General features: G+C 35.9%; 1 protein-coding gene across 1 annotated transcript in view; it reads right to left on the bottom strand.

Moving 5' to 3' along the window:
* The window catches only part of LOC133646903 (transcription factor SOX-6-like), a 281,000-nt gene that overhangs the window by 76,717 nt on the left and 179,053 nt on the right, over positions 1-25,230 (bottom strand). The window contains 2 exon segments of the mRNA XM_062042819.1: positions 2,709-2,788; positions 8,812-8,932. Of these exon segments, the coding sequence (XP_061898803.1) occupies positions 2,709-2,788; positions 8,812-8,932 (201 nt within the window).

Below are 25,230 nucleotides of genomic sequence, written 5' to 3'. Positions count from 1 at the left end.
CAACAAGCATTTACAGAGCCGCAAACAACCGTTTAATGCGATCAGAAGCGTTAAAGTGTGTCTCGTGATGGAGCTCAGCAGATGGTGTACCTAATGAAGTGGCTAGTGGGTGTAAACAAGCAATTATACAACAACAACAAAAATGTTTAGTGTAAATAAATACTTCAACTGAACATCCTTTTTAAATTAAATATATTTACTCTAATATGATGCATTTATATTAATATATAATTTTTTTTAAAATTTACTAGATACATTTTAAAATGATTTAATTCCAAATATTTTTTTAAAATCCAATTATTTACTTTACTATGTATTAATCAATTATTCATTTAAAATAAAATAAAAAAGCAGAATGCAGAATGCATAATACATAATACACTGTACAAACTGTAGTTTACAGCCTCGGTTTTATGATTAAAAATAGCAGAGTTTTACAGTAAAAATAACAGTGGTACCTTGTTTCCATTTACAGTAATGTAATGTAAAAGTGACCGTAGATTTTAAGTTTAAAACGGGCAGATCAGTCGTCAGAATTTTACATAAAAAAAAACAAACAGTGGTAGCAAATGTTTTAATTTACAGTAATTAGGTGTAAAAAAAACACAGTAAATTTTACAGTAAAAAACTGCAAGTTTTTAGTTACTGTAAAAATAACAGTGGTTTAAGTGTAACTGTAATTGTAAGCGTAAACACCAACTGTTACTATAACGGTAGTAGTTAGTAACACTAACTGTAACTGTTACTGTAACTATAACTGTAGGCGTAAACACTAATTGTAAATGTAACCTTAATTGTAATCGTAAGCGTAAACACTAATTGTAACTGTTACTGTAAAAAATCATGAGCGTTAACACTAACTGCTACTGTAACTGTAACTACTAACTAACTATTACTGTACGTGTAACTTTAATCGTAAGCGTAAACACTAACTGTAAATGTATTATACAATGTAAATGTTGTAGTTTGGTAGTTCGGTTGCACCATTTTGTTTAAATTTTACAGCCAGTCAGTGTAAAAAAAACACCGTAGATTTTATGGTAAATTTATTGAGATGCTAGTTCTTATTTAAACCGTAAACATAACATCGGTACCATTTTTCAATTTACAGTGATGCACTGTAAAAACAACGACCATAGATTTTGCATTAAAAAAAACCAACTGGCAGCGTAGTCGCCAGAATTTTTACTGTAAGACTAAAAGTAGTACCGTGTTGTAAAAAAAAAAAAAAAAAAATGGCCACAAATTTCACGGTACTTTCACTGGCAGCTGAGTCGTCCAAATGTTATCTTAAAACTGTTTTAAAATGTACAGTAATTTAGTGTAAAAACCATATAGTTTATGGTAAGATTCTGCCAACTGAGCTGCAAGTTATTTTTTTTACTGTAAAAATAACAACGGTGACATTTTTTCATTTACAGTGAGACACTGTAAAAACCACTGTCACTTTTACAGTAAAAATATGTCGACTCAGCTGCTATTCCTTTTTTCTGTAATATTAAAAAAAATATATATATATATATATATATATATATATATATATATATATATATATATATATATATATATATATATATATATATATATAAATATATATATATATATATATATACATATATAAATATATATATTTACATACATACATATATACATATATATATATATATATATATATATATATATATATATATATATATATATATATATATATATATATATATATATTTACGTGCATATGTATGTTTCCAAAACATTTTTGTTTCATCCGACATCACATGGACAAAGATAAGACCTTCTGGAGGAAAGTTCTGTGGTCAGATGAAACAAAAATTGAGCTGTTTGGCCACAATACCCAGCAATATGTTTGGAGGAAAAAAGGTGAGGCCTTTAATCCCAGGAACACCATCCCTACCGTCAAGCATGGTGGTGGTAGTATTATGCTCTGGGCCTGTTTTTCTGCCAATGGAACTGATGATTTACAGAAAGTAAATGGGACAATGAAAAAGGAGGATTACCTCCAATTTCTTCTGGACAACCTAAAATCATCAGCCCGGAGGTTGGGTCTTGGGCGCAGTTGGGTGTTCCAACAGGACAATGACCCCAAACACACGTCAAAAGTGGTAAAGGAATGGCTAAATCAGGCTAAAATGAAGGTTTTACAATGGCCTTCCCAAAGTCCTGACTTAAACGTGTGGACAATGCTGAAGAAACAAGTCCATGCCAGAAAACCAACACATTTAGCTGAACTGCACCAATTTAGTCAAGAGGAGTGGTCAAAAATTCAACCAGAAGCTTGTGGATGGCAACCAAAAAGCGCCTTACTGCAGTGAAACTTGCCAAGGGACATGTAAGCAAATATTAACATTGCTGTATGTATACTTTCGATCCAGCAGACTTGGTCACATTTCCAGTAGACCCATAATAAATTCATAAAAGAACCAAACTTCATGAATGTTTTTTTGTGACCAACAAGTATGTGCTCCAATCACTCTATCACAAAAAAATAAGAGTTGTAGAAATTATTGGAAAATCAAGACAGCCATGACATTATGTTCTTTACAAGTGTATGTCAACTTTTGACCACGACTGTATATATATATATATATATATATATATATATATATATATATATATATATATATATATATATATATATATATATATATATATATATATATGCCCATGTTTCAGAGAGTTAAGAGAGTCACCTGTAGTTGAAGTGGACTGAGTCCAGAAGCCGCAGCGGCCGCCATTGTTGAAGGAATGAACTGCATGGGGTAGTTGTCACCTGTAGAGCAGCACAGTGTGCAACATCAGTGCACGGTGTGTAAGTTACACAACAACTACACAACTAGCTTTCAATGCCCCTCATACAAACATCACGTCCAGTGAGGAGCCAAAATGTGTTCTTTTAGAAGCTCGGCCACAAGTCGACTTCCTGCTGGTGCACCTAAAAGGGTTTCCATGTCCAGTCTTTGTTCAGTTGTTTAATCCAGTGTGTATCAGGAGATGTCTATGTGTGTGTATACCTGTATATATCTTTATTATTGTCATGCTTGAGTTGTTTTCTTGACGTCATTTCAGCCTAAGTAATATTTATGTGTGATTTTTTAAATTCAGCGTGTACCAGGAGACGTGTGTGTGTGTGTGTGTGTGTGTGTGTGTGTGTGTGTGTGTGTGTGTGTGTGTGTGTGTGTGTGTGTGTGTGTGTGTGTGTGTGTGTGTGTGTGTGTGTGTGCGTGCGTGCGTGCGTGCGTGCGTGTAAAATTCCATGTTGCAGATGTTTTGTACAACTTTTCAGCGAGCTGTAAAAAGAGACATTCCAACGTATTGTTCCTGACATGAACGAGCACGGCTTGTAAATCTCTCCGCTCACTTCCAGAACATTCCTCACCTGACACACCTCATTAACGTGGACCGGCTTCCCAGTGTGTGTGTGTGTGTGTGTGTGTGTGTGTGTGTGGAAGGTGCTGCTGATAACAGCTGTCATGAAGTCTTTGTTGGAGGAACAGATTGTTTATCCAGAAAACATTTATTTCCTCAACATTCATCAGCTGCTGCATGAGTGTGTGTGTGTGTGTGTGTGTGTGTGTGTGTGTGTGTGTGTGTGTGTGTGTGTGTGTGTGTGTGTGTGTGTGTGTGTGTGTGTGTGTGTGTGTGTGTTCTTGTATTTCTACCCTTCACGAGACATCAACACGGAAAAGTACCTTCCATAGGAGGACCCAGTGAACAAGTTAGGACCGAAATCATTGTCCCAGTACGGAAAACCATTGCATCTAATAGAGAGCCAAATACTACAGTCCGTGAACATTGCTCCAAAGTCAGGGTTTTGTGTTGATTTAATGTGCATACAGTGCTCCCCCTCTGGCCAACTAGTGTAACAATAAGTGTGTGTAAGAAATTGAAATGCGCCCTTTGGCCTAAATTAATAATAAAAAATAAAAATAAAAATATGTATATAAAGACATACTGTAATAACTTGAAGTAAATAATGAAGATTAAAAACCAATTACAAACAAAAAAAAATAAAAAAATAAAAATTAAATAAAAACAGTCTTTTTCTCACAATGTGTCGACTTGTTTCTTATAAAATTGGGAACAATTTCTCATATTTTTTCTGTTTCTGTAATATTGCAATATTTTCTCGTAAAATTATTACTTTACGTGAAACGATTACATTTGAATGCAAAATGGTGACATTAGTCATATAAAATTCAGACTTTTATCACAATATTGCCAATTTTTTTTTGTTGTTCTTGTAAAATAGTGACATTTTTTGAGTAAAATGATGACATGTCATAATTTTGCCAAGAAAAATCCCGATTACTGCTATAATATTGCCAAAATTTGAAAGTTTTCTTATACAATTGTGACTTTTGTCGAGTAAAATTACGACTCTTTTCATATAATTGCCAACATTTTAAGGTTCTCTTGTACAATTGCGACTGTTATTGGGTAAAATTCCAACTTTTATCATAATATTGCACATATGTTCAGTTTTTCTTGTTCAATTTTGACTTGCGTTGAGTAAAATGACGACTTTTATTATAATACTGTTTCAAGTTAGGACCGAAATCATGGTCTCAATATGGAAAACCATTGCATCTAAAGAGAGCCAAATACTAGAGTCCGAGAACATTGCTCCAAAGTCAGGATTTTTGGTTGATTTAATGTGCATACAAAAGTAAACATTGACGGGTGTAAAGGCAGCAATATATGATAAAACAAGACGGCAGCTAAAGAAGGACTTCCCTATTCATCCCCGGAAAAAACCCGCCAGGTGAACAGCTGATGCAAGACAACCCGCGTCCCATATGTGACCATAGGATGAACAAATACACTACAGTACTAAGACTATAGTGGCCATTAACAGTTAACTTCTACAGTAAAATTATGACTTTTGTCATAATTTTATATAGAATAGAATAGAAAGTACTTTATTGATCCCTGGGGGAAATTCAGCAATTTTATATGACATCTGTCATATAAAATTCAGACTTTTATCACAATATTGACAATTTTTCTTGATGTTCTTGTAAAATAGTGACATTTTTTGAGTGAAATTATGACTTTTGTCATAATTTTGCCAGCTAAAATTCAGATTATTGTTATAACGTTGCCAAAATTTTAAAGTTTTCTTACAAAATTGTGACTTTTGTCGAGTAAAATTACGACTCTTTTCATAAAATTGCCAAAATTTGAAGCTTTTCTTGTAAAATCGCGACTGTTATTGAGTAAAATTCCAACTTTTACCATAATATTGTACATATGTTCAGTTTTTCTCGTACAATTATGAATTGCGTTGAGTAAAATGACGACTTTTATTATAATACTGTTTCAAGTTAGGACCGAAATCATGGTCCCCATACGGAAAACCATTGCATCTAATAGAGAGCCAAATACTAGAGTCTGTGAACATTGCTCCAAAGTCAGGATAATATCTGTCATATAAAATTCAGACTTTTATCACAATATTGACCATTTTTCTTGTTGTTCTTGTAAAATAGTGACATTTTTTGAGTGCAATGATGACTCTTGTCATCATTTTGCCAGCTAAAATTCCGATTATTGTTATAATGTTGCCAAAATTTTAAAGTTTTCTTACAAAATTGTGACTTTAGTCGAGTAAAATTACGACTCTTTTCATAAAATTGCCAAAATTTGAAGCTTTTCTTGTAAAATCGCGACTGTTATTGAGTAAAATTCCAACTTTTATCATAATATTGTACATATGTTCAGTTTTTCCCGTACAATTATGAATTGCGTTGAGTAAAATGACGACTTTTATTATAATACTGTTTCAAGTTAGGACCGAAATCATGGTCCCCATACGGAAAACCATTGCATCTAATAGAGAGCCAAATACTAGAGTCTGTGAACATTGCTCCAAAGTCAGGATAATATCTGTCATATAAAATTCAGACTTTTATCACAATATTGACAATTTTTCTTGTTGTTCTTGTAAAATAGTGACATTTTTTGAGTGCAATGATGACTTTTTTCATCATTTTGCCAGCTAAAATTCCGATTATTGTTATAATGTTGCCAAAATTTTAAAGTTTTCTTACAAAATTGTGACTTTAGTCGGGTAAAATTACGACTCTTTTCATAAAATTGCCAAAATTTGAAGCTTTTCTTGTAAAATCGTGACTGTTATTGAGTAAAATTTCAACTTTTATCATAATGACATATGTTCAGTTTTTCTCGTACAATTATGAATTGCGTTGAGTAAAATGACGACTTTTATTATAATACTGTTTCAAGTTAGGACCGAAATCATGGTCCCCATACGGAAAACCATTGCATCTAATAGAGAGCCAAATACTAGAGTCTGTGAACATTGCTCCAAAGTCAGGATAATATCTGTCATATAAAATTCAGACTTTTATCACAATATTGACCATTTTTCTTGTTGTTCTTGTAAAATAGTTACATTTTTTGAGTGCAATGATGACTTTTGTCATAATTTTGCCAGCTAAAATTCCGATTATTGTTATAATGTTGCCAAAATTTTAAAGTTTTCTTACAAAATTGTGACTTTAGTCGAGTAAAATTACGACTCTTTTCATAAAATTGCCAAAATTTGAAGCTTTTCTTGTAAAATTGTGACTGTTATTGAGTAAAATTCCAACTTTTATCATAATATTGTACATATGTTCAGTTTTTCTCGTACAATTATGAATTGCGTTGAGTAAAATGACGACTTTTATTATAATACTGTTTCAAGTTAGGACCGAAATCATGGTCCCCATACGGAAAACCATTGCATCTAATAGAGAACCAAATACTAGAGTCTGTGAACATTGCTCCAAAGTCAGGATAATATCTGTCATATAAAATTCAGACTTTTATCACAATATTGACCATTTTTCTTGTTGTTCTTGTAAAATAGTGACATTTTTTGAGTGCAATGATGACTTTTGTCATAATTTTGCCAGCTAAAATTCCGATTATTGTTATAATGTTGCCAAAATTTTAAAGTTTTCTTACAAAATTGTGACTTTAGTCGAGTAAAATTACGACTCTTTTCATAAAATTGCCAAAATTTGAAGCTTTTCTTGTAAAATTGCGACTGTTATTGAGTAAAATTCCAACTTTTATCATAATATTGTACATATGTTCAGTTTTTCTCGTACAATTATGAATTGCGTTGAGTAAAATGACGACTTTTATTATAATACTGTTTCAAGTTAGGACCGAAATCATGGTCCCCATACGGAAAACCATTGCATTTAATAGAGAGCCAAATACTAGAGTCTGTGAACATTGCTCCAAAGTCAGGATAATATCTGTCATATAAAATTCAGACTTTTATCACAATATTGACCATTTTTCTTGTTGTTCTTGTAAAATAGTGACATTTTTTGAGTGCAATGATGACTTTTGTCATCATTTTGCCAGCTAAAATTCCGATTATTGTTATAATGTTGCCAAAAATTTTAAGTTTTCTTACAAAATTGTGACTTTAGTCGAGTAAAATTACGACTCTTTTCATAAAATTGCCAAAATTTGAAGCTTTTCTTGTAAAATCGCGACTGTTATTGAGTAAAATTCCAACTTTTATCATAATATTGTACATATGTTCAGTTTTTCTCGTACAATTATGAATTGCGTTGAGTAAAATGACGACTTTTATTATAATACTGTTTCAAGTTAGGACCGAAATCATGGTCCCCATACGGAAAACCATTGCATCTAATAGAGAGCCAAATACTAGAGTCTGTGAACATTGCTCCAAAGTCAGGATAATATCTGTCATATAAAATTCAGACTTTTATCACAATATTGACCATTTTTCTTGTTGTTCTTGTAAAATACTGACATTTTTTGAGTGCAATGATGACTTTTGTCATCATTTTGCCAGCTAAAATTCCGATTATTGTTATAATGTTGCCAAAATTTTAAAGTTTTCTTACAAAATTGTGACTTTAGTCGAGTAAAATTACGACTCTTTTCATAAAATTGCCAAAATTTGAAGCTTTTCTTGTAAAATCGCGACTGTTATTGAGTAAAATTCCAACTTTTATCATAATATTGTACATATGTTCAGTTTTTCTCGTACAATTATGAATTGCGTTGAGTAAAATGACGACTTTTATTATAATACTGTTTCAAGTTAGGGCCGAAATCATGGTCCCCATACGGATAACCATTGCATCTAATAGAGAGCCAAATACTAGAGTCTGTGAACATTGCTCCAAAGTCAGGATAATATCTGTCATATAAAATTCAGACTTTTATCACAATATTGACCATTTTTCTTGTTGTTCTTGTAAAATAGTGACATTTTTTGAGTGCAATGATGACTTTTGTCATCATTTTGCCAGCTAAAATTCCGATTATTGTTATAATGTTGCCAAAATTTTAAAGTTTTCTTACAAAATTGTGACTTTAGTCGGGTAAAATTACGACTCTTTTCATAAAATTGCCAAAATTTGAAGCTTTTCTTGTAAAATTGCGACTGTCATTGAGTAAAATTCCAACTTTTATCATAATATTGCACAAATGTTCAGTTTTTCTTGTAAAATTTTGACTCGCGTTGAGTAAAATGACGACTTTTATTATGACACTGCCAAAATTCTGAGTTTTTCTTGTGAACTTGTGACCTTTCTCTTGTTAAATCCCAAATCATTTTTCACAACAACCTTTTTTATATTTGAATAATATGTATATATTATTAATGTTGTAAATACAAATCTTTATATATCTAGAAAGGGTGGTCCTGAAGAGGTAGGCATTATTCGGAGGTCTCAAGAAGGTAACACGTACAATAATTTGTGTGCATGTGTGTGTGTGTGTGTGTGTGTGTACCTGGTTTGTAGGACATGCCTTGTGGGAAGAGGAAACCCTGCTGTGCGGCGGCGGCAGCCACCAAAGACCTCTGGTCGTGAGGAAACACGGGGATCATGAGGGGGGGCATGTGCCCTTGGACCTGAGAGGAACGTAAAAAATAAATAAATAAATAAATAAATAAATAAATAAAACGTAAAAATATTTATTAAACTTTCAATGAAGATCAACATATGAGAAGATACCGAAATGTATGAGACGTTCAAATGAGCGCCAATAAGTCCTTAAGGAAGATAAAACGGGCATTATTTTTCTGATGGCAGTGCGCCAAAGAAAAAGAAAGTCGTATTGGTGGCATGTTTGGTCCAAGGTGGTCAAAGGTGGCGACCATCATTAAAGATAAAGAAGGTGTCTTTTAACCAGTGGAATATTCGGACACCTACGCAGTGTAGTGGTCTAGTTATTGAAGAAGGTGAAAATAAAACAGTGTGAAAATAAAAAAAAGTGTCGTCCATCTTTCATGTGGGCTTCAAAGAGTCTGGAGGCGCCCGGACCCCCGAGTGAGGCGAGCCAATCAAAGGAAAGTACACCTGTGAGTCTTACTTTGTCGCACTCTCACCTGTTTGCCTTTATGTCTCCTTTTCTACTCCTTAGCTCAGCTTTGATCTTTCCTCAGTCCTCTTATCCTAACAAGGTCGTATGAAGCAAAACCTTTTTTAAATCCCCCAAAAGTCCCGACAATGGGCCATTTTGCCTTCGTCACGTCAGCGGATTAAAATTCAAGTTAAAGTGCCAATGATAGTCACGCACACACACACACACACACACACCTACACTAGGTGCGGTGAAATGATCATCTGCATTTGACCCGTCCCCACAGGGGAGCAGTGAGCAGCAGCGCTGGCCACGCCCGGGAATCATTTGGTGATTTAACCCCCAATTCCAACCCTTGATGCTGAGTGCCAAGCAGGGAGGTAATGGCTCCCATTTCTATAGTCTTTGGTATGACTCGGCCGGGGTTTGAACTCACGACCTACCGATCTCAGGGCGGACACCATATGTACATGTAGTATATATGTATGTGTGTGTAGTATATATGTATGTGTGTGTAGTATATATGTATGTGTGTGTAATATATATGTATGTGTGTGTAGTATATATGTATGTGTGTGTAGTATATATGTATGTGTGTGTAGTATATATGTATGTGTGTGTAGTATATATGTATGTGTGTGTAGTATATATGTATGTGTGTGTAGTATATATGTATGTGTGTGTAGTACAGGGGTCGGCAACCCAAAATGTTGGACCAAAAATACAAAAACAAATCTGTCTGGAGCCGCAAAAAATTAAAAGCCATATTACATGTGTCATGAGATATAAATGTAATTAAGAGGACTTAAAGGAAACTAAATGACCTCAAATATAGCTACAAATGAGGCATATGCAATATGTACATATAGCTAGCCTAAATAGCATTTTAGCATCGATTAGCTTGCAGTCACGCAGTGACCAAATATGTCTGATTAGCACTCCACACAAGTCAATAACATCAACAAAACTCACCTTTGTGCACTCATGCCCAACGTTAAAAGTGTGGTGGACAAAATGAGATAGAAAAAGTGGCATAAAACACGTCCTAGAAAGTCGGAGAAAGTTATACATGGAAACAAACTATACGGCGAGTTCAAGGACCGCCAAAATTAGTAGGACAAAACGGCGCTCGCCAAATACTCGAATCAGTGAAGCATGTTTAATATAAACAGTGTGATTTATAACAATTAGCGAGGTTTATGTCATGTTTGTCCTCCCACAGGAAACATTCTGAAACAAAAAAATTGATTTTTTTCCCCTCATCTTTTTCCATTCTTCATACATTTTTGAAAAATCTCCAGAGAGCCACTAGGGCGGCGCTAAAGAGCCGCATGCGGCTCTAGAGCCGCGGGTTGCCGACCCCCGGTGTAGTATATATGTATGTGTGTGTAGTATATATGTATGTGTGTGTAGTATATATGTATGTGTGTGTAGTATATATGTATGTGTGTGTAGTATATATGTATGTGTGTGTAGTATATATGTATGTGTGTGTAATATATATGTATGTGTGTGTAGTATATATGTATGTGTGTGTAGTATATATGTATGTGTGTGTAATATATATGTATGTGTGTGTAATATATATGTATGTGTGTGTAGTATATATGTATGTGTGTGTAGTATATATGTATGTGTGTGTAGTATATATGTATGTGTGTGTAGTATATATGTATGTGTGTGTAGTATATATGTATGTGTGTGTAGTATATGCATGTGTGTAGTATATACTTGTGTGTGTGTAGTATATATGTATGTGTGTGTAGTATATATGTATGTGTGTGTAGTATATATGTATGTGTGTGTAGTATATATGTATGTGTGTGTAGTATATATGTATGTGTGTGTAGTATATATGTATGTGTGTGTAGTATATATGTATGTGTGTGTAGTATATATGTATGTGTGTGTAGTATATATGTATGTGTGTGTAGTATATATGTGTGTGTGTAGTATATATGTATGTGTGTAGTATATATGTATGTGTGTGTAGTATATATGTATGTGTGTGTAGTATATATGTATGTGTGTGTAGTATATATGTATGTGTGTGTAGTATATATGTATGTGTGTGTAGTATATATGTATGTGTGTGTAGTATATATGTATGTGTGTAGTATATATGTATGTGTGTGTAGTATACATGTATGTGTGTGTAGTATATATGTATGTGTGTGTAGTATATATGTATGTGTGTGTAGTATATATGTATGTGTGTGTAGTATATATGTATGTGTGTGTAGTATATATGTATGTGTGTGTAGTATATATGTATGTGTGTGTAGTATATATGTATGTGTGTGTAGTATATATGTATGTGTGTGTAGTATATATGTATGTGTGTGTAGTATATATGTATGTGTGTGTAGTATATATGTATGTGTGTGTAGTATATATGTATGTGTGTGTAGTATATATGTATGTGTGTGTAGTATATATGTATGTGTGTGTAGTATATATGTATGTGTGTGTAGTATATATGTATGTGTGTGTAGTATATATGTATGTGTGTGTAGTATATATGTATGTGTGTGTAGTATATATGTATGTGTGTGTAGTATATATGTATGTGTGTGTAGTATATATGTATGTGTGTGTAGTATATATGTATGTGTGTGTAGTATATATGTATGTGTGTGTAGTATATATGTATGTGTGTAGTATATATGTATGTGTGTGTAGTATATATGTATGTGTGTGTAGTATATATGTATGTGTGTGTAGTATATATGTATGTGTGTGTAGTATATATGTATGTGTGTGTAGTATATATGTATGTGTGTGTAGTATATATGTATGTGTGTGTAGTATATATGTATGTGTGTGTAGTATATATGTATGTGTGTGTAGTATATATGTATGTGTGTGTAGTATATACTTGTGTGTGTGTAGTATACACGTGTGTGTAGTATATATGTATGTGTGTAGTATATGTATGTGTGTAGTATATACATACGTGTGTGTGTGTGTGTGTGTGTGTGTGTGTGTGTGTGTGTGTGTGTGTGTGTGTGTGTGTGTGTGTGTGTGTGTGTGTGTGTGTGTGTGTGTGTGTGTGTGTGTGTGTGTGTGTGTGTCTGCTGATATTTATGTTCAGGTGGACGTTCAGGACCATGTGGGCCAAGACCAGAGTGGACATCCTGGTTGGACCGTGCTTAGGTCTCACACACACACACACACACACACACACACACACACACACACACACACACACACACACACACACACACACACACACACACACACACACACACACACACACACACACACACACACACAGTAAAGAATGTGATGAGGAAGAAGAGAGGAGGAGAAGAAGAAGTAGTCAGTAGCGATGTGGAAGCGGGACAAAAAGCTTGCATTGATTGTGTCCCTCTGGGAAGTTTGCACTGACTGGAGCACAAACACACAAAGGTCTCCTTTTACCAATCATGGGGGCCCTCTTCTACTCACACTCTAAGAAAACACAAGCCCCCCCACCTTACACACACACACACACACACACACACACCTAAGCACGTACATACGCTGACACACACTACTAGTCTTCTAGTGCGCGGGGGCAATGAGGGCGTTTCCGTGGCGATGGCGCTCCTATACATGGTCACCATCAAATATTAGTCATGTGAAAAAAACATCCATTCATGTTGTCGTTCAAAAAATTCACCAATAACTTCTTTTTTGGTACCCCATGATGCCGCATGGGTCCGGTACCTATATGTTTGTGTAGTATATACTGTATGTGTGTAGTATATTAGTGTGTGTAGTATACATATATGTGTAGTATATATGTGTGTAGTATATATGTGTGTAGTATATGTATGTGTGTAGTGTATGTATGTGTGTGCAGTATACACGTGTGTGTAGTACAGGTGTGTGTATATATATATATATATATATATATATATATATATATATACTATATAAATAAACATTGATTGATTGATTGATTGAATATATATATATATATACATATATATGTGTGTAGCATATAAGTGTGTGTAGTATGTAAGTGTGTGTACTATACATAAATGTGTAGTATATATGTGTGTAGTATATGTATGTGTGTAGTGTATGTATGTGTGTGCAGTATACATGTGTGTGTAGTACAGGTGTGTGTGTGTAGTATATATATATATTTATATATATATACATATATATGCGTGTAGTATATATGTGTGTGTTGTATATGTGTGTGTAGTATACGTGTGTAGTATATACAGTATATGTGCAGTATATATGTTTGTGTGTGTAGTATATAAGTGTGTGTAGTATATAGTGTGTGTAGTATATATGTGTGTAGTATATAAGTGCGTGTAGTATATGTATGTGTGTGTAGTATACATGTGTGTGTAGAATATATGTGTGTGTATTATATATATGTGTGTGCAGTATATATATGTATGTGTGTGTAGTATATGTATGTGTGTAGTATATGTGTGTGTAGTACATATATGTGTGTGTACTATATATGTGTGTAGTAAATATGTGTGTGTATTATATATATGTGTGTGTAGTATACATGTGTGTGTAGTATATGTGTGTGTAGTATATGTGTGTAGTATATACATGTGCAGTATATACGTATGTGTGTGTAGTATATAAGTGTGTGTAGTATATAGGTGTGTGTAGTATATATGTGTGTGTAGTATATAAGTGTGTGTAGTATATGTATGTGTGTAGTATACATGTGTGTGTAGTATATATGTGTGTGTAATATACACATTCGTGTAGTATATATATGTGCGTGTAGTATGCATGTGTGTGTAGTATAAATGTGTATGTAGTACACATATGTGTAGTATATACAGTATGTGTGTAGTATATATGTGTTTGTAGTATACACGTGTGTGTAGTATATATGTGTGCGTATTATATATATGTGTGTGCAGTATATATATGTATGTGTGTGTAGTATATGTATGTATGTAGTATATATGTGTGTGTAGTATATGTGTGTGTAGTATATGTGTGTAGTATATACAGTATATGTGCAGTATATATGTATGTGTGTGTAGTATATGTGTGTGTGTAGTATATAGGTGTGTGTAGTATATATGTGTGTAGTATATAAGTGCGTGTAGTATATGTATGTGTGTGTAGTATACATGTGTGTGTAGTATATATGTGTGTGTAGTATATATGTGTGTGTAATATACACATTTGTGTAGTATATATATATGTGCGTGTAGTATACATGTGTGTAGTATACAGTACATGTGTGTGTAGTATAAATGTGTGTGTAGTACACATGTGTGTAGTATACATGTGCGTGTAGTATATATGTGTGTGTATTATATATATGTGTGTGCAGTATATATATGTATGTGTGTGTAGTATATGTATGTGTGTAGTATATATGTGTGTGTAGTACATATATGTGTGTGTACTATATATGTGTGTAGTAAATATGTGTGTGTAATATATATATGTGTGTGTGTAGTATACATGTGTGTGTAGTATATGTGTGTGTAGTATACGTGTGTAGTATATATATGTGCAGTATATACGTATGTGTGTAGTATATAAGTGTGTGTAGTATATAGGTGTGTGTAGTATATATGTGTGTGTAGTATATAAGTGTGTGTAGTATATGTATGTGTGTAGTATACATGTGTGTAGTATATATGTGTGTGTAATATACACATTTGTGTAGTATATATATGTGCGTGTAGTATACATGTGTGTGTAGTATAAATGTGTGTGTAGTAACACACATGTGTGTAGTATATACAGTATGTGTGTGTAGTATATATGTGTGTGTAGTATACACGTGTGTGTAGTATATATGTGTGCGTATTATATATATGTGTGTGCAGTATATATATGTATGTGTGTGTAGTATATGTATGTGTGTAGTATATATGTGTGTGTAGTACATATGTGTGTGTACTATATATGTGTGTAGTAAATATGTGTGTGTATTATATATATGTACGTGTAGTATACATGTGTGCACTATATATGTGTATTTAGTACATATTGGTGTGTAGTATATCAGTGTGAGTAGTATGTATATATATATATATATCTGTAGTATATATGCGAGTGTAGTATATATTCGAGTGTAGTATATATGTGTGTGTAATATATATGTGTTTAGTTTTTATGTGTGCAGTATATATGTGTGTGTGGTATATATGTGTGTGTAGTATATATGCGAGTGTAGTATATGTGTGTGTGTAGTATACATGTGTGTAAAGTATATGTAAGTGTGTAATATATATGCGTGTGTAGTATATACTGTATGTGTGTAGTTTATAAGTGTGTGTAGTATATATGTGTGTAAAGTATATGTATGTGTGTAGTATATATGCGTGTGTAGTATATACTGTACGTGTGTAGTTTATAAATGTGTGTAGTATATATATATATATATATGTGTGTAATATACATGTACCCCATGATGGCGCATGGGTCGGGTACCTTAAGGGGCGGAGCTTAACACGGTTGATTGGTGAAGGGGAAAACGTTAACGATACAAAGATGTTCACGTTGAGAGATGAGTTTTACTTTGTGACACATGATTTAGCTCCTAAATAAAAAATCAATCTGGCCCGAGGACGACATTGCATCATGTTTTTTTGTTTTTTTGTTTTTGTTTTTATGAATTTGTGCCCGTAGGAGGAACCATTTATTTATTGAGTCACTGCAAACAGCCCTCCGTTTAGCAAAGTAATGTTTGCACGTTACCATAGCGACGCATGTCACGTTCCCGTAGGAGGCTAGCATAAAAACACACAATCGGTCATTGTCGTCACGCACAACAAGTCGGTGACACAATCTTTAAAGGGGGAAAATGTGTGCAAACAGGAAGCGAGAGAGGGCATCGGATCATCAAGGAGCGCAGACGAGTTTCTAAATGAAGAACAGAGGCTGGAGTGTGGTTTTGCACTCATTAATTAGCCCGTTAGCTCGGGCCCGACGCTGCGGTCGAGGCCCGGGCCTTTGTGCGCCTGGAGGGAAATGGGCCACATATGAGAAGCATTACCAGCGCTGCCTTAACAAAGACACACGCCTGTCAGCCAGACAGCAGGGCTGGCTAACAACACACGCTAGCGACACATGCTAACTACATACACGCCAACGACAAACGCCGACATGAGTGCGCACAAGGCATGCTAACAACACACGCTAAGAATATATACAAAACATACCAAAAAACGCGTTTAAAAAAAAGTTAACAATTTATGCCAACAACACCCGCTAGCAAAACAAACAACAGATGCTAAAAAAAAACCACTGAGAAAACACAATACAACGCAAACAAAACATGCTAAAAAAAACTATAACATTAAGAAATACACACCAACAACACATGCTATCAACGCAGATTGTTAACATATGCTAGCAATACAAGCTAACAAAATACACAAACAAAACACGCTAACAGACCACACCAACAAAAACATGCACTAAAAGAAACATACAAACAACAAATGCTGACAATATACGCTATCAGCACACACTAAGAATATATACAAATCATACAAACAATGCGTTTTAAAAAATTCTAACAATTTATGCCAACAACACCCGCTAGCAAAACAGCCAACGACAAACGCCGACATGAGTGCGAACAACGCATGCTATCAACAAACGCTACGAATATGAACAAAACATACCAAACAACACGTTTAAAAAATGCTAACAATTTATGCCAACAACACCCGCTTGCAAAAAAACCAACAAATGCTAAAAAAAAACACTGAGCAAAACACAATACAACACAAACAAAATATGCTAAAAAACAAACTATAACATTAAGAAAAACACATAAACAACACATACTATCAACGGAGATTATTAACATATACTAGCAATACAAGCTAACAAAATACACAAACAAAAGACGCTAACAGACCACACCAACAAAACATGCACTAAAAGAAACATACAAACAACAAATGCTGACAATATATGCTAACAGCACACACTAAGAATATATACAAAACATACAAACAACGCGTTTTAAAAAATGCTAACAATTTATGCCAACAACACGCGCTAGCAAAACAGCCAACGACAAACGCCGACATGAGTGCGAACAACGCATGCTAACAACACACGCTACGAATATATACAAAACATACCAAAAAATGCGTTTAAAAAAATGCTAACAATTTATGCCAACAACACCCGCTAGCAAAACAAACAACACGTGCTAAAAAAACACTGAGAACACACAATACAACGCAAACAAAACATGCTAAAAAAACAAACTATAACATTAAGAAAAACACACCAACAACACATGCTATCAACGCAGATTGTTAACGTATGCTAGCAATACAAGCTAACAAAATACACAAACAAAACACGCTAACAGACCACACCAACAAAAACATGCACTAAAAGAAACATACAAACAACAAATGCTGACAATATATGCAACCAGCACACACTAAGAATATATACAAAACATACAAACAACGCGTTTTAAAAATTGATAACAATTTATGCTAACAACACGCGCTAGCAAAAAAGCCAACGACAAACGCCGACATGAGTGCGAACAATGCATGCTAACAACACACGCTATGAATATATACAAAACATACCAAACAACGCGTTTAAAAAATGCTAACAATTTATGCCAACAACACCCGCTAGCAAAACAAACAACACATGCTAAAAAAAACAATAAGAACATGCTAACCGAAAACGTCAGCAATAGTCACAAACAACTAGTCACACTTACTAACAAATCACACTGAAAACACACACTAACTAAACACGACAACAGTACACGCTAACAAAATGTGCTATTAACACACACTGAGACTACATATTGACAAAAAACACAGTAACTTTGCACGTTAACAAGTCATGCTAACAGCGTACAATACCAGCACGAGCCTTAATGGACTTTTCTTCATGCACGGGGAAGAAAGAAGGACCTTCCCTAAAGTTTTCCTGCGACCTTAAGCAACGCACAATTGTCAACAACACCCCGCTCTGGTGAGGAATGAAGATTCAGGGATGAAGACAATTAAGTTTTAATAAGTTATATTGACTTCCTTCACTTGCTGAGTGAGACAAGGGTCTCCTCACTTTTGTCCGTGGAGACAAGTAAAGTTATATTGATTTTCTGAAGAAAATGGATGTTCTTTTGTAGCTCAGAAGTGTGTCGCCACTTGAGCACAAGGACACAACTGCACCAACACAAAACATTGTTTCCTCACCCACCCAGGTTGTATTTTTGTGTGTGTGCGTTCTTGTATTTCTACCCTTCTTGAGACATCAACAGGGAAAAGTACCTTCCATATGAAGACCGGTGAACAAGTTAGGACCAAAAACATGGTCCCAATACGGAAAAACCATTGCATCTAATAGAGGGCCAAATACTAGAGTCCGTGAACATTGCTACAAAGTCTGGGTTTTTTGTTGATTTAAATGTGCATACAAAATTAAACATTGACAGGTGCAAAGGCAGGAATATATGATAAAAGAAGCTAAAGAAACCCGCCAGGTGAACAGCTGATTTTATTAAGACTATAGTGGCCATTAACAGTTAGCTTCTACAGCACAGGGGGCCACGGACCATGCGTGGTCCGTGGCTCGTTTGTCATCGGCCTTAAGCACATTACAAAAAAACAACAAAATTAGATCTCATTTGCACCCCTGGTGGTGAAATCTATCAAAATGAGGGTGGTCCCAAAAAGAAAGGGATTTTTAGAATTGACTGTGTGTCGGTTTTAAAAGGGCTCCCCCTCTGGTGAACATATGAAATAACAAGTGTGTGTAAAAATTTGAAGTGCTCCCCCTCTGTCCAATGTATGTAATAACAAGTGTGTGTAAGAAATTTAAATGCGCCCCCTTTGGTCAAAATTAATAACAAAAATAAAATAAATGTGTATATAGAGACATACTGTAATGACTTGAAGTAAATAAACAAAAACAAAACATTTAAAATAAATAAATGAACTAAAAGCAGTATTTTTCTCACAATGTGTCGACTTTTTTCTTATAAAATTGGGAACAATTTCTCATATTCTGTCTGTTTCTGTAATATTGCAATTATTTCTCGTAAAATTATTACTTTTTTAATACAAAAATTGTGACATTTGTCACATACAATTCAGACTTTTATCACAATATTGCCAATTTTTTGGTTGCTCCTGTAAAATATTGACATTTTTTGGAGTAAAATGATGACTTTTGTCATAATTTTGCTGAGTAAAAATGATTATAATGTTGCCCAAATTTGTAAGTTTTTTTAATCAAATTAGAATAGAATAGAATAGAAAGTACATTATTGATCCCTGGGGGAAATTCAGCACCACAGTTCGCTCACTATAGACAATAAATACTATACAGCATTATTCACATGTGAATAATATAAATGTATTATACATATATTCTACATTTAAGTGCGGTAATTGTGACTTTTGTCGGGTAAAATTACGACTCTTTTCATAAAATTGCCAAAATATTAACATATCTTGTAAAATTGCGACTGTTATTGAGTAAAATTCCAACTTTTATCATAACATTGCACACATGTTCCGTTTTTCTTGTGAGATTTTGACTTGCGTCGAGCAAAATGACGACTTTTATTAGAACACTGCCACAATTCTAAGTTTTTCTTGTGAAATTGTGAACTTTTTCTTGTGAGATTCCAACTCATTTTTCACAATAAGCTTTTTTTTTATATTTGCATAGTATGTATATATTATTAATGTTGTAAATACACATCTGTATATATCTAGAAAGGGTGGTCCGAAAGAGGTAGGCATTATTCGGATGTCTCAAGATGGTAACAAATACAATAATGTGTGTGTGTGTGTGTGTGCGTGCATTCTTGCGTGTGTGTGTGTGTGTGTGTGTGTGTGTGTGTGTGTGTGTGTTTAACAATATCTAGAAGAACAGGGATCTTTCGGAAGCATTTCTTTAACCCATGAATACCTCCCGCTGGCTCTCCGCACCATTTAAAACCACATGACAGGAAGCCTGGCTCACTTTGAACTGCTCCAAACACACACACACAAACACACATACACACACAAACACACATACACACACACACACACACACACACACACACACACACACACACACACACACACACACACACACACACACACACACACACACACACACACACACACTGGAGTTATTTAGCACCATTGCTTGGAAAATGACTTTAAAAGTTACATAAGTTCAGTGTGAAAAAAAACAAAAAACTTTCGTGATAAAGACACAAATTACCCTATTTTCCAGACTATAGAGCGCACCGGGATATAAGCCACACCCACTAAATTTTACAAGAAAAATATATTTTTCCATATATTAGCCGCAGATATGTTTTAAAATGAGTTATTGACGCAGAAATATCCTGTAAATGTTTATTTACATACCTTAATTGTTTCCAAACGGTGTCTGTAACAAGGCAGTAAAACGGCTGATCAAACAAAACAGAAGTCATCGTCATGGACCCACTAGCTGCGGAAGCGAGCTCTCCAATCAGCTAAACCAGGGGTGTCAAACTCATTTAAGCTCAGGGCCCGCATGGAGGAAAATCTGTGCAGGCGCGGGCCGGACTATTAAAAATCATGGCATTAAAACTAAAAAATAAAGACAACTTCAGATTGTTTTCTTTGTCTTACTTTGGGCAAAATTAGAACAAACACATTCTGAAAATGTTACAATAAAAATATAGAAAAAAATACAGGCAGCGGTAAAGTTTAGATCCACTGGCAGAACATTTTGCTGGGACAACGTTTCCCTGGTACAATGATCAAAGTTCCACTGGGGGAACATTTCACTTTGACAACGTTCCACTTGAAGAACATTTCACTTTGACAATGTCCCACTGGGACAATATTCCACTGGGACAGTGTACCACTTGGACAACATTCCACTGGGACAATGTCCCAGTGGGACAGTGTTCCACTTGGACAACATTCCACTGGGACAATGTACCACTGGCAGAACATTTGGCTGGGACAACATTCCACTGGTACAAAGATCAAAGTTCCACTGGGGGAACATTTCACTTTGACAACGTTCCACTTGAAGAACATTCCGCTTGGACAACATTCCACTGGGACAATCTTCCACTGGCAGAACATTTCGCTGGGACAACGTTCCACTGGTACAAAGTTCAAAGTTCCACTGGGGGAACATTTCATTTTGACAATGTTCCACTGGGACAACAATTCACTTGAACAAAGTTCCACTGAGACAAGGTTCCACTGGGACAACGTTCCACTTGGACAATGTTACACTGGGACTAGGTTCCACTAGGAGAACGTTCCGCTTTGACAACATTCCAATGGGAGAAGATTTCACTTGGACAACCTTCCACTGGTACAACATTCCACTCAGAGAACGTTCCACTTGGACAATATTCCACTTGGACAACATTCCACTGGGACAACATTCCACTGGGGGAACATTTCACTTTGACAACGTTCTACTGGGACAACGTTCAACTGGGGGACGATTTCACTTGGACAACGTCCCACTGGGACAATGTTCCACTTGGAGAATGTTCCACTGGGACAACGTTCCACTGGGACAGTGTTCCACTTGGACAACATTCCACTGAGACAATGTACCACTGGCAGAACATTTTGCTGGGACAACGTTTCCCTGGTACAATGATCAAAGTTCCACTGGGGGAACATTTCACTTTGACAACGTTCCACTTGAAGAACATTTCACTTTGACAATGTCCCACTGAGACAATATTCCACTGGGACAGTGTTCCACTTGGACAACATTCCACTGGGACAATGTCCCAGTGGGACAGTGTTCCACTTGGACAACATTCCACTGGGGCAATGTACCACTGGCAGAACATTTGGCTGGGACAACGTTCCACTGGTACAAAGTTCAAAGTTCCACTGGGGGAACATTTCACTTTGACAACGTTCCACTTGAAGAACATTCCGCTTGGACAACATTCCACTGGGACAATCTTCCACTGGCAGAACATTTCGCTGGGACAACGTTCCACTGGTACAAAGTTCAAAGTTCCACTGGGGGAACATTTCATTTTGACAATGTTCCACTGGGACAACAATTCACTTGGACAAAGTTCCACTGAGACAAGGTTCCACTGGGACAACGTTCCACTTGGACAATGTTACACTGGGACAAGGTTCCACTAGGAGAACGTTCCGCTTTGACAACATTCCAATGGGAGAAGATTTCACTTGGACAACCTTCCACTGGTACAATATTCCACTCAGAGAACGTTCCACTTGGACAATATTCCACTTGGACAACATTCCACTGGGACAACGTTCCACTGGGGGAACATTTCACTTTGACAACGTTCTACTGGGACAACGTTCCACTGGGGGAAGATTTCACTTGGACAACGTCCCACAGGGACAATGTTCCACTTGGAGAATGTTCCACTGGGACAACGTTCCACTGGGACAGTGTTCCACTTGGACAACATTCCACTGAGACAATGTACCACTGGCAGAACATTTTGCTGGGACAACGTTCCACTGGTACAAAGTTCAAAGTTCCACTGGGGGAACATTTCATTTTGACAATGTTCCACTGGGACAACAATTCACTTGGACAAAGTTCCACTGAGACAAGGTTCCACTGGGACAACGTTCCACTTGGACAATGTTACACTGGGACAAGGTTCCACTAGGAGAACGTTCCGCTTTGACAACATTCCAATGGGAGAAGATTTCACTTGGACAACCTTCCACTGGTACAACATTCCACTCAGAGAACGTTCCACTTGGACAATATTCCACTTGGACAACATTCCACTGGGACAACGTTCCACTGGGGGAACATTTCACTTTGACAACGTTCTACTGGGACAACGTTCCACTGGGGGAAGATTTCACTTGGACAACGGCCCACTGGGGCAATGTTCCACTTGGAGAATGTTCCACTGGGACAACGTTCCACTGGGACAGTGTTCCACTTGGACAACATTCCACTGAGACAATGTACCACTGGCAGAACATTTTGCTTGGACGTTTCCCTGGTACAATGTTCAAAGTTCCCCTGGGGGAACATTTCACTTTGACAACGTTCCAATGGGACAACGTTCCCCTTGAAGAACGTTCCGCTTGGACAACATTCTACTGGGACAACGTTCCACTGGCACATTGTTCCACTGGGAGAACATTTCACCTGAAATACACATTTGCTTGTTGTTGTTTTTTTTACTATTTCATTACGGCTGTTTTCGGAGAAAAATCCATATATTAGCCGCACCGTTTTATAAGCCACAGGGTTCAAAGTGTATGAAAAAAAATTGCGTCTTATAGTCTGGAATGTACGGCAATTGCCATATCTATTGACGCACATTATTTACAGGCTTTCCAGGGCCACATAACACCAGCCAGATCTGGTTCGAGTCTGACATGATTTACAGTAATGCATTGTAAAATCAACAACTCTTGATTTTATAGTAAAACATTTTACGTGAAAAAAAACAAACAGTGTTACTCTTTTTCAATTTATAGTAAGTGGGTGTAATAATAAACCCCAAAAAACATACATTTATTTTATATAATTAAATTGTAAATATATTTAATAATTGTATTCAATTATTTAATAATTATTTTATTTTATATTAAAATGTATAATTATTTGATATGACGACTTATTAAAAAAAAATCAAAAAAATCTGGCGACTGAACTGCCAGTTGTTACCGTAAAATCTCCCGATTCCTCCTGATAACAGTCTGCTCCTACAGGCAGTGTCCAAGCCTCACAGCAAGAACCCTACTTGTTTTGTTTTTTTCCCTCTTATTTAATGGCCGCACTCTCCCCTGGAGCCCAGCGGTCTAATGAAGTCCGTTCAGAGCTTCATTAAGGTTGAAGGCCTCGCAATAAAAGAGGAAATAAAAAAGAGACCAAGCGGTTCCAAAAAAAAACAAAAAACAAGAGCTCGTTAACTACATTACACCTAAGCAGCACGTGGAGATCCAAAGCTCGGGGCCCCGCGGGGGGTCGCCGTCGGCAAGTGTGCCGCGCTTTCGTGGATAAACAACACGGCGGAGGAGCGGCCGCCTTCTGCACCGCCTGTGGTCCTCCTGGAAGCTCTCAGAACGCGGGCGGCCACAACATTAGGCACACGGAGATGCGATACCACGCGGTCCACATGAACTTGATATCAAATAGAAGAAGGCAACATCACACAGCAAACAATGTGTAGGCTAAGTACACACTACTACTACTACTACTATGAGGGAATAATGAACAACAACTCAATGATTGAATTGGCCTACGATACCCCGTTTATGGAGCGTATTTAATCTCTTTATCAATTAGAGGTAACACAATCCAGTGAAAAGATTCAACAGATGACGTCACACGCCACTCGGCAACAGGCACCGCCTTTTAAAAAGCACATACGCACACTCTGCTCTCATGAAACGTCTCTCAACTACTTATGCCTTACATAGTGGCACTGTCCACTTTAGTAGAGTGTTGAATATCATAAAATATGTTTTGTGGCAATTACAACTTTGACCACAGTGTCAGTTGCTATGTAGAGTGGCGCTTTCCATCATTTTCAGCAAACTGCATTGCAAAATGATTACCGGAAAGATGTTTAAAGTTCCAGTGGGCGAACATTTCAATTGAACAAAGTCCCACTGGGACAATGTTCTACTTGGAGAACGTACCACTTGGACAACGATCCACTGGGAAAACGCTGAAAGTTTCACTGTGGGAACATTTCACTTTGACAACGTCCCGCTGGGACAATGTTACACTTGGAGAACGTTGCAATGGGAAACTGTTCCACTGAGAGAACATTTAATTTGGACAACGTTCCACTAGGACAGTGGTCCACTTGTACAACATTCCACTGGCACAATGTTCCACTTGGACAACATTCCACTGGGACAATTT

Source organism: Entelurus aequoreus, linkage group LG03, assembly GCF_033978785.1.
Source record: "Entelurus aequoreus isolate RoL-2023_Sb linkage group LG03, RoL_Eaeq_v1.1, whole genome shotgun sequence".
Lineage (NCBI taxonomy): Eukaryota > Metazoa > Chordata > Actinopteri > Syngnathiformes > Syngnathidae > Entelurus > Entelurus aequoreus.
The sequence above is the reverse complement of the archived record's forward strand: the minus strand, read 5'-3'. Positions and strand labels throughout refer to the sequence as shown.